Genomic DNA, 12090 nt, shown 5'->3' with positions numbered 1-12090 from the left:
CTCTCTCTCTCTCTCTCTCTCTCTCTCTCTCTCTCTGTGTGTGTGTGTGTGTGTGTGTGTCTCTTTCTGTGTGTGTGTGTGTGTGTGTGTGTGAATAGAGTTTCAGTGAAGCTGTACTACTTGAGGTGACAATACTCCCAACATGAGCCATAGAATATCTAACAAAACCCCTAGTTCCAGTCACAAGCAACCTTCTCAGAATCATTGACAATGGGAGAGTCCAAGAGACTTCCAGAACAAGATCGTCTATTGCTATTGCCCTTGACTGCCTCCCAAGAAGTAAAGATGCCATACTTTCAGACACAGGACTAGGAGCATCCAGTCTAGAACTCACTTGAAAGCTTTTCCCTGATGTCTAGGACTCAGTATCATAAGGTGCTATGAAAGCTTCTCAGAGAGAAAAGTAATCAGCAGTCCTCCCTGGCTATACAGCCTTTGAACCACAGTGACCACCCTGGCAAGGGATCCCATTTTACTATTTGGGAATGGGAAAATAGCAGGAGATACTTTAGGGTAACTAATAGCTGTCTAATTGGATTTAAGTTTTCATTCAATAGGAGTAGCTTTGTACCTAATACTGTAAACCTTGCCAGCTACCCAGAGAACTACTACTGCCATTTGTCTAAAGCAATGAAATTTCCAAGTTGTATTTTAATACTGATCCTTATCCTAACAGATAAGTATAGTTCTCATTGTCATCATCAAAGAAGCTTATTTTGCAACAGGTACAGACCATTAGAGATCCACAACTGATGAAAACACAACAAAAAATGATCATAAAGTGCTAGCCCAAATTGCTAAATCTGTAATACATCCCCTACACTGAAGCCTTGGGAAACAGAGGTACAGGATGTTGCAGGAACCACAGGACAAGGTTGCCTTGCTGTTAGACAATGTCTTCCAGACATGATGGGGAAGCTGCACCCATAAATTTTCAACAATATGAATGCCTCCAAAAGCCCTGTGTAATGGCCAGTGTGGATCAGGGATATCTCATCAGGTCTCATCCGTAGATAATGAGCTTCAAGCAGTCGGTGACTGCTGAGATGAAGAATTGGTTTTCCCCAAGGGCAAGCCCTGATAAGTAGTTGATCCCAAGTGTCAGCCCTAAACACATACCATGCTAAATACACTCAGTAGGTTTTGTATTCATATGCATGTGCACCTGTGTATGTGTGCATGGTATGAGTTATGTGTATATGTGTGTGTGTATATATGTACCAGTAATTTAAGATATCATGAATTTGAATGGAAGCAGGTGGGCTGAGCTAGGAGTTGGAGGAAGAAAGAGGCATATGCGTGTACAGTACTCACGTATAAAATTCTCAAAAAGTAAAACATTTAAATTTAAAAAGGTCTAAGTGTAAGATGAACAGTTGATATGTTCATTTTTTTTTAATATTGAGGATGGAACTTCGTTCATGTGATTGCTAAACTCTCCAACCTGAATCCTTGTTTTAATCTTATATTATGTCCATAATTTTGGTGAAATTTAATCATTTTCTCCCATTCACCAAACTGGACTTGGCAGACAGGAACCTAGAATACAAAATGAATGATCTTTCACATCAACAAACTTCAACTGGTTGGAAGGAAACTGAATTTAGATAATGAATGTGAGGAGAAAACAAAACAAGGAAATTGCCCTTGTAAGGGATTTGAAGAGAAAGGTAAACTTGTAACTGGACAGTTCTCGGGCCACATAGGCCCTCACTGCATCCCACAGACGCTCTCAGTACTCTCATCTCGTATGCATTCTACGTGATCTTTAAAAACACACATGATGTCTATAATAGATTTCACAAATAGGCTGGAATTTGAGTAACTACAAGAAACTATGTTCTGAGAACTGAGAAACTATGCTCTGTTGATTCAAATGGACATTTATAAGTAAATATCAAAAATACAGAAGCAAGTTGGGGGGAGGGTGTGCATGCACACATACACACGTGTGCACACACACACACACACACACACACACACACACACACATGAGTATATGTTTGATAGTAGGAAGTTATGCATGTAACCCAACAGGCATAAGACTGCTGTGATAGCCCTACTGACATTCAGAGCCTAACTGGCTAACTGTGACCTGTATATCTTAACCTTCACTCACATCTTCCTCATTGATTTACACACAAAACCCTAGATGTCTATATTATTACCATTATTATTATCATTATATTCATAATTAGGACTATATGAAGTTTTAATCCAGCTTCCCTTTGTACTCAGTATGATGCATTCATTTTCCTTAGCAAGAACATATGAGAAGCTCACTCCATGTCAAAAAGAAAGCCACCTCTGACTGTTCTTCCACTGGAGCACTACAGGGATTGCTGGGGAGATATTTAAAGGAGAATTTCCAGCAAGTTCTCTGATGAGGGGAATTTTATCCTCATGAGAAAGATGCAGAGATAGGTCTGAAGAAGTGATAACCCAGGCATAAAGACAGAGAAGTAAGCACCTTCTCATCCCAGGAATGACTGCTATGACACCTGGACAGAAGAACTGTAAAGCCTTAGTGTGGAGAGAGCAGGACACCAGTGTAGTGTGGAAGGAAATAGCTAGGGGAGGTGTTTACAGGCAGTAAGGGCTCTGAGAGCAGCAGGGAAGCCATTGAGGAGCGGAAGAGAAGGAATATGAAGGAGATAATACACTTCCCTTTCTGTAAGACCTCAGGCTGCATTCTGGAGAGAGTACAGAACACCGAAACATTCGCAAGAGTGTCTTGGGTAATTTGTATACTCACCAATATTTGAGAATTACTATACACAGATTTTTATTAAGATACTAAAAACATTTTTCCATAGAGAAATAATTTAGATAGAATTATTTTAATGGAACACCAAAATCTGTATTGTTTTCTTTTTAGGTAAGCAATTTCAATAAAATTATTTACCACAACTAAACAAATATTGAATTATATGTTTCTCAGGCATTTTCCTAGAGATTATAGTCAAGGAAATGGCAAATGTGGTGTTTCCTCTTGAAGAGTATAGAGGGATGTGATCCAACACAAACCGTTCACGGAGCAGTTCAAGTGGAGGGTTCAAGGACAGAAAGTGTGGGGTGCTCTCGGCAGAAGGAAGTGAGAGCAGAGCGAGTGAGGATGAAGGCGGGAAGAGAGGCAAACTCAAGAAGAAGGCACTACGGCCTAGACCCGCTGGAAGAAGAGACCGGGGTCTTATGGAAAGCCTTAAAATGCTAAAGGCATATTCTAATGTGTTGAAAAAAGTAGAACCAGTTTGCTTCCACACTTGTGCCTCTGCCTCTGCAGCCTGGCCGGCCATACATTGGTGGGCAATCGCTGACCTGTTTTAATCTTGCCATCTTGCAGAGATTCACTGGCCTGGAACTCCCAAAACATCTCCACCCAACTTGCTAGGTTCCCAGGCGTGGGTCACTACCACATCAACCTCATGCTTCAAATCCCCCACGGCCTTTGTGGGGCACATCTGGCAAACCCATGCTTTGCCGCTGTACCTTTCTCTCTTGAACCCAGACAAACCATCACATGAAGGAAAATGCAACACAAACTTAATTCAGAAACAATGACAACTCAATCTCTGAGCCCAACAACTAAAACCTAATCTTGTAAGCCATATTAAAACCTGATTCCTCTGGTGGTGAATCCTTGTGGCTCCACCATGATACTGGGAAACTCTAGCAACTATATCTTACCCTTCTGCTGTCCCGGTTCCAAAAGGTAGTAACTCTTTCCTGCTTCCTCTCTTCCTCCATCCAACATGGACGTCCTGTCCACTCACCTAGTGACTGGCTCTTTTAGTCATCAGGTGACTGGTTCAGAAGAACAGTACGAGGCCCATCCGCAGCAGGGCGACGGGGTAAGCCTGAAGGTTTTAAGGAAAAAGTAAACAAACCAGGTCCCTTCAAGGATGGCAGATGTTCTCTGTCACCTGTCCTACTTGGCATGCAGCCAAATTACCTCCGAGCCTTCTCTGCAGGTTGCGGGCAGCATGACCAAGTTTGAGAAATGGAATGTAAGGTGTGCCAGCTCCTTCCCCACTTCTGAAACTTCTCTCATAATCCTTCGTTCTCTTGCCTTATCAGAAACACCCTATCCGTTCTATACGTCTGACACACTATTTGCATTCTGAACAGGTATTGACTGTAAAACTGAACTTGAAGAAGTGCTTTTGGCAGTGTTACTTCCCCATTAATGGACCGCCCTTTCTTTACCAGACCAGTTCATCAGCAGTGGAGCAGGCGGCATCCGCACCAGCAGAAGTCACGATGTTTGCCACATCGCATTTGGGTCCAGGGTTCTTGGACCCCCTCCACTCTCTGGCAGACGAAATAACCTAAGGCTCTCCACTGAGGTGGGCAGAAGGGTTGGAAAACTTACCCAAGCAAGGGCAGGGGTTGCTAACAGAATATCGGTTGTGGGAAGAGGGAAGGAAGAAGAACCTGACTGTGTGCATGAGGTAGGCTTATAAATTTTCAACAGGAATTTTGGATCTTAAAAGACTTCAATTTTTTTCTGTCATGTCAACATAATTAAAATTTTTTGTAGTCTTTTTATTAAACATGTTGTTACCGGCAAACCTTTATGAACATATTTTGCCTCTCTGTCAAAAGAAAGGTTGGATGCAGACCAGTAACCATACAATACACAGACTCTCGAGTGATCTGACCTTTATTTTTAACTTCCTTTAGTTCTTTCACGCGTTTCGTGAGTCTTACTCACCTCTACCTGTTGCAAGCAGCAGAACTCATGGGGTATTTACATGTATGCCTGGGAGACCCGCCTGCCTGCTGCTCTGCCCTGTGTTGTCCCTGTCCTTCCATTTCTAGGATTCTCTAAGTTCCCTTCCCATCACCTTTTTTTTTTAAGATTTATTTATTGTTATATGTAAGTACACTGAGGCTGTCTTCAAACACTGCAAAAGAGGGCTTCAGATCTCATTACGGATGGTTGTGAGCCACCATGTGGTTTTGGGGATTTGAACTCAGGACCTTCAGAAGAGCAGTCAGTGCTCTTACCGGCTGAGCCATCTCGCCAGCCCCTCCCATCATCTTTTAGGATCAGTTCCTCTACGGTTTTTCTAACTTTTTTGTCCAAGTTTTTTACTAGCTAGATTTTATCAAAAATAAGTGCAGTTCCTGTATCTTTAAACATACATATTAGTTCCTTTTCCTTACAGACAGTAAGATCCATTGGATACAAAAACAGCCAGTTGTGCCAGCAGCCTACAGAAGAGAAGCGTGTTAGCAGTGTGGACGTGTCAGCCTTGCTGACACCTCAGTCTGAACAGCAAGGAGAGAAAGGAAGTACTCGCCCTGTGAAGCAAACCACTCCTCTTCCTGGTAAGAAGGAGTCACTAGAAAGTGAGAGACAGCAGAAAGTAGGAGAGAGGTTCTGACTGAGATGAGTCGAGCAGGGTTCAGGAGTGAGCGAAGTCCAGAAAACGGCCATGGAATAATGGAAAGGGTAGTTAGTGACTGCTGGCATACATTCGGAGGTCTATGCATGCACCATCTTGTCTTCTCTGGCCTTTTTTTTTTATTGTGTGATCTTAAATAGCTACAATGTCCTGGGTTTGCTTTCTGACAATGATGCCAAAGTAAAATAGCATCTCATTAGCATTATCATTTGGAAACTCCATTTTTATCTTTTGATTTCCATTTCTGTTTGCAGAATACAGTTTATTTTCTGTCATTGATGTAAAAAAAAAAGAACAAAAATAAAAACAAAAAATAAGCAGCTCTGTAGGAAGACTGGTCTCACTTCAGACTGGGAACTCAAGTCTAACACACAAGTAAAGTGACTTGCAGCTTGAATCTATTAGAAAAATGGAGAACGCAAGACTTAAAGTTGTTTTATAATGTTCTGTCCTTTTCGGGCTGACTGTAGTGAATGAGGAAAGGGGAACACTTGAGTTAAGTTTACTTGTGTTAGAAAGTTTGATGGCCATTACAGACAGCATTGCCCATGGATCTTGGTCTGAGGAAGTGAGTATGACAGACGTGCAGCCCAGCTCTCCAGTGACTCTCTGAGGCCTGGTTCAGACTTCTTCACCCTTGAAACCTCCGTCTCTTCCTCTTTAAAACAAGCCAAGCACTGTGCCAGCCTCTGGCTGTGGTGGCGAATGGTCGGTGCCTCAAAGCCGTGCTGAGGAGGCAGTGACAAGAACCAGGAAGGGAAGGACTCAGCAAATATCAGTGGCTAGGATTACTATTTAGATACTAAATTGTATTTCAGAATTTGTCTCCAATATTTATCTTACCTCACCAGACTTTTTTTGGAAAACTCTTTACTGTTAGACTTCCTTTTTACAGAGAAAGGAAATTTTTCTATCAACTTCATTTTTTACACTTTTTAATATAGCATGTTATATGAATGCCATCAATCACACTTCTTGTAGCCCTCTATAAACTTTATTCTTATTCTTACTCTACAAATCTTATTCTTTGGATGAAATTTATCACTCATATAGAACTTCTACTCTTGAAATAAGAATGAACACCTATTTTCTGTAAAGGACTAAGTTGTGTCTTTTATATAGCCTGAAATTATTTCAAAATGATACATAAATATTTTCATTATGGTGATAAATGTATTTATTGTATTATTTCAATCAATATAGTAGTTTCTGTTCTGGCTTTTGTTCTTTTATATGGAAATGAACCAGCCAGTCTACCCATTCCGCACCCACATCCCTCTCAAGAGCCCTCAACAGATAAGGGTGGCAACAGAAGAAGACTTCGGCTAAAGAGCAGCAGCGGAGACAGGACAGAGGCCTGCTGTGGTATGGATGGTTTCAATCCTATCTCAGATCACTGCTTTATGCAGGGCAGTGGGATCTCTCTGCAGGTTGTAAATTTCAAAGGCTTATCAACCAATTCATTTAAAATATAAATGTCTGTTCTGCAGGGATTATGGAAATCAAATATTCTGCAGAAGTATTGCTCCAGAGTCTACCCTAACAGAAGAGCAGGGCTCAGTAGACAGCCGCACAGAAATGTCAGACCGCGCCCCCCGCCCCGCCCCCACTCTGACCGCCCCGCCCCCACTGAGGGCGGCAGACAGCTTAAACTGCTGCTTCTGTTGCTCTGTCAAAGGACCCAAATGTGAAAGAGGAATCTCCTGCCTCAAGGCCTTACCTAAGTCGGGCTTTATTGTCACTTTTCAGGTTTAGTGTGCATCTTTCCTTTTACAGCAGGCCATTTCAGAGTTCTTGTCACACTGCTCTATCCCCCTCCCTTTGGATTCTTTGCATATGATATGCAGTTTCAAGCAAACATTTCTACACTTAAGCCTTAGAGAAATGTAAGTCACTGCCAAAGCTATCCCTTTAAAGACAGGATCTGAGGCATGTTTATGTAGATTTATAGACATAATATGAGTCTATCATGGATACAGCCCAGGGATGTCATGAATAGATCTGTTAGCACTATTTCCCCAAATTTTAAGATTCAGTCTGCCACGTTTTATGTTATTTTTATTAAGAGCAGGTAGAAAATCTAATTTTGTGACAATGCTCATATCTATCTTCTTAGAGTGATAAAGAAAAGAGCTTGTTTTAAAAAAATTATAATGTAATTCTTCTATGAAATCCAAGAAAAATATAAGATCCCTTTAAAATTATATGGGTTTTGAAATTCTTTTTATTATATAACTATAAAAGTTAAATCTAAAATGTCCCTGTGCAAATATCAGAATAGTTTAAGGTAAAGTTCTACAAGACTACAACAGAGTTATCATAAAATATTCAACTATTTTTAAAAATGCTCATTAACTATAATGATACTCATTTGCTTTTAAGTAACTGAATGAAAAGAATATGCACAATTCCACCATTCAAAAACAACTTTTTATAAATATCAATAAAATAATAGAGTGGAAATATCTCTCTCAATAAAGGTAGTTCCTCAGGAAATAACAGGAGTCAAGAAGAAGTCGCCGTGGCCCTCCACAGTACCACACAGCTGAGGACAGAGCCCGTGAGAACAAGCACTCCGGAACCCCCGGCTCCTGAACAACCAGGTTGGCATCCTTAGCATTCACAAAACATAATTATGCCAAATATTACTGGAAATTTTGGGAAGTTTTACCACCATCGTCACCTGTTATGTAGGAAAGTGGAGTTCCCTCTTGAGGTTCGTCATTTTGTTAATAAAAGGATCTAAGAACATGTTCAATTGGGAACTTAGAAACAATCTTATTAGAGTTTGGAAGAAAAGCAGCAAGACAGACAAGATGTAAATCCCAGCATCTTTTCTGTGGGAGGAAATTAAACAGAGAAGGAAGAATGCTGTAGTGTTTGAGTTAAGTCACCATGAAGGTCACCCAAGGGGGAACAGGCATCTCACAGTGTTCAGGAGAGGGCATTCTGGGACGGAAAAGTGCATTATCTCATTAAATCCCTAATTATTCCACTTCTGTCTTTTTTTCCCCCAAGGTTTAAGTTTGACTTATCTCCTGAGGGGTGGGTGATCCTGCCTTCCTGAGAGTTGACCCCTTAGCCAGACAAATGACCTGCCCATGTGCCTGCCCTGACCTTACCTCTTGCATTATGGGTAGCTTGGAATATGGCTCTAATATGTCTCCACAGCGCCCTTGATTTAGACTACTATAGACCACGTATTTCAAATGCAGCCATTTCAAAATGAGATGATACAATTATTTGTTGAAATTGATCGTATTTTGTACCCTCATTTTTATGTCCAACTTGAATGGATGAAAGACCCGCACTGTCCCATTCAAAAATGAAACTTTGAAAGGTTAAGCCTTGCGCTGACCCGCACTTCCCTCAGGCCCAGACTCAACTGTCCTTGTTCCTGTCCTCAGTGTAAATGGAGAGCACCGAGCCCCCTCCCTGGGGCCCAGCCTCTAGTGTCCTTGTCCCTGTCCTCAGTGTAAATAGAGAGTGCTGAGCTACATCAACATGTCTTGCCTAGCAGGTGTTCCCTACTTTTACAAAGGCAAATTGTTTCTGAGCAAGGGAAAAGGGAAAATAAATGAAAATTGTTTGTAGTTTGTCAGTCTTATTTATGCAGTGTTGAAACCTTCATTAAAATGTTAGGCGCAATTAGTGTCTCTAGCATAAATCTGACTGTGTAGAAAAACTAATTAGATGTTTAGGTGATCATTCTTGCATTTATCTTGTTTGCTGCAATATTGTGATTACAGGGTAATTTACATATTTCTCTAAGAAAACACACCAAATTATTCATTACAATTGATATGGAAATACTTGAGGTAAAAAATACAGATTCCAGAAAAGCTTGTGGTAGTAAGATATTTAGTATTATGTCGATGTAAAGCAGTCTTCTTACTCTGACTTTTTGACAGTTAATAATGTTTGGCAAGTAGGTCATGAAAAGTTGTCTAGTTGAACAGTGAAGATTCCCAGAATCCTTCCTGCTCCTTTGCTTCACACATCCATGTGCATAACATAGCACACTGGCTTTTATGACCACTTTCAGCCTTAGGCTCTGCCCGTGAAATTTTTATAAAACAACAGCTATACATGTATATAAACCAGGAATACAAATCAAACATCTGTGATAATAAAATTTCAGAAGAAATTAATTTCAAGTAAGTACTTGAGATATATATACATATAATTGTCAAGGCTGATATTTTTGTATTTATAATTGTCAATGCTGCAAGTGGTACTTCACATAGAAACATAATATTTATAAGAAGAACAGACAAAGAGCTAAGCAAACTGAGGACAACACCACAGGCTGCATTTCCTGGAAACCCTGCAGAAGGGGACTCTAGCGTAAGACTCAGACCCTGGCCTGGGCCATGTGCTTACAGGACAGAACAACGAGGAAAGAGGAAGAGATGGGAATCGTTCTTTCTCGGGCCTACAGTGAGTCAGCGAAGTAGGCTGTCTGCTGGGATGAAGAATGCCAGTTCACTAACACACATCTCTCACGGTCAGGTCAGGGAAGCAAGAATCATCAAAAACAACCTGGAAATGGGTTACTTGTGTTCTGGGAGCTGTGGTTGTGTAACCAAAAGGAAGAAAGGAAGATACTTTCTAAGTGGCACGGGCACTGCGAACAGCATGAAAGGCCTATTTTATCAGTTAATGGAAGTTCTCTGCCCAGTCCTAACCACATTTCTCTCAGTGATTTTTTTTTTTGTTATTGTTCTTATGGTTGGACTGTATAGTCAGCAACTAAACCAGTAAATTGTAAATTATACATTCTGAGGCCAGACATGGTGGCACACATTCTAGTCCTCCAGAGACAGTGTGGATCTGTGAGTTGTATCTCAGACTGGTATACACAGTGAGTTCCAGAACAGCCAGTGCTACACGGAGAAATACTGTCTCAAAAACAAAATCGGGGAGGGGGGAGGGGAGGGAGGAAGAAAGGGAGGAAGGAAGGAAGGAAGGAAGGAAGGAAGGAAGGAAGGAAGGAAGGAAGGAAGGAAGGAAGGAAGGAAGGAAGAACAGAAAACTCTATATGCCCAATAGAAGGACTACAACTCACAGCAGTCTCAAACTCCAGCCAGGGTATTTGAGACAGGTCCGTGGTGTGATGGAGTGTGCAGTGCGCTTGGTATGCAGTCAGCCTTGGGGCTGCCTTAAAGCTCCACCGTGGGGGCCACATCGGGACACCTGGGATTCACTGTGCTTTGTATTTTAAACTAGTTTGTAACTGTTGCATATTCAGAATCTCTTTACTGTTAGGAATTTTTTTACAATCTAAAAGCTAATTTATACAATCGAGGGTTTAAAACACTGTTTCAGAGCACTCAGGTTTACAGAGCCCAGTCTCCTGTCCCAGATCTCCAACTTGTCCATTCCAGCCGCCCACACTGACTCAGACCACACATACCACCGGGAAGGTGGGGAGATGAAGTAGATCCAGCCCGCTCTGGCCACGGACCTGAAAATATCTTTCCCTAGCATAGCTCATCAGCCTGTTTATCAGTGGTCCATGGTGAGCACCTGGTACATGCAGTGTTGAGCTATTCTCCATTTGGGCTATAAATGGTGTTTTTGTAAGAGGCTTCCAGGCCTTTCTTTTAGAGTGTAGACTTTACAGTTGGCAAATCTGGCGTCCCACAGTTACTTGCGTTGTGGCCATAACTAATAGATTAAAGGGTTGGGCATAAATCACTCCATCTACTGCACGGTTGGACAGAGCAAACAAAAACTCACCACGGAAACAATACATGGAGAAGGGTGCACTCAAGGAAAAGGACTCCGCTGGGGAAACAGTTCTCTCCAACAGGCCTTCTAAGGAGGCAAGCACTGCCTTTAATTGCATTTCCTATAAACACTGTCCTCTCACACTGCCCGGGTCATGGTTATAAAACCTAGTTCAGTGTGATGGAAAAGATCTTTTTTAATTAATTATTTTTTACATTCCATATTTTATTCCCCCCTCTCCGCTCACCCTCTGACTGTTCCACATCCCATACCTCCTCCCTGCCCCCTGTCTCCACCTGGATGTCCCCACCCCCACCCCACCTGACCTCTAAACTCCCTGGGGCCTCCAGTCTCTTGAGGGTTAGGTGCATCATCTCTGAATGAACACAGACCTGGCAGTCCTCTGCTGTATATGTGTTGGAGGCCTCATATCAGCTGGTGTATGCTGCCTGGTTGGTGGTTCAGTGTCTGAGAGATCTCAGGGGTCCAGATTAATTGAGACTGCTGGTCCTCCTACAGGATTGCGTTTCTCCTCAGCTTCTTCCAGCTTTTCCCTAATTCAAGAACAAGAGTCAGCAGCTTCTGTCCATTGGTTGGGTGCAAATATCTGCATCTGACTCTTTCAGCTGCTTGTTGGGTCTTCTGATGTACAGTCATGCTAGGTCCCTGTTTGTGAGTTCTCCATAGCTTTAGTAATAGTATCAGAAACGTTTTTTAAACAGTTGATAAATGTTGTTCTTACCAGTCACATACAGACTTTTAAAGAAAACAAATAAGGCCAAAAAATGATATCAAAGTACCTTCTAAAATTAAATATATAGTTGTATTTCAAATAACAGTATGTCTGTGGATTTAGAGTTGTTTACAGTATCTGCTTAGTTTAGTCTGAAAATTATTTCAATCAACAAGAGGCAGAGAAACAGACCGTCAATCATCCTTCAACATT

At 41.6% G+C, this 12090-nt stretch overlaps 1 protein-coding gene across 2 annotated transcripts in view; it reads left to right on the top strand.

Annotated features, from left to right (window-relative positions):
* Positions 1–12090, top strand: part of Cfap20dc (CFAP20 domain containing) — a 263394-nt gene that overhangs the window by 163137 nt on the left and 88167 nt on the right. For both annotated transcript variants that reach the window (XM_052190249.1, XM_052190250.1), the window contains 4 exons: positions 4210–4346; positions 5172–5334; positions 6660–6776; positions 7892–8014. In XM_052190249.1, the coding sequence (XP_052046209.1) occupies positions 4210–4346; positions 5172–5334; positions 6660–6776; positions 7892–8014 (540 nt within the window). The remainder of the gene's footprint in view (positions 1–4209; positions 4347–5171; positions 5335–6659; positions 6777–7891; positions 8015–12090) is intronic.

This window comes from Apodemus sylvaticus, chromosome 8 (genome assembly GCF_947179515.1).
Source record: "Apodemus sylvaticus chromosome 8, mApoSyl1.1, whole genome shotgun sequence".
In the NCBI taxonomy this organism is placed as follows: domain Eukaryota; kingdom Metazoa; phylum Chordata; class Mammalia; order Rodentia; family Muridae; genus Apodemus; species Apodemus sylvaticus.
This window is presented reverse-complemented; position numbering and strand designations above follow the sequence as displayed.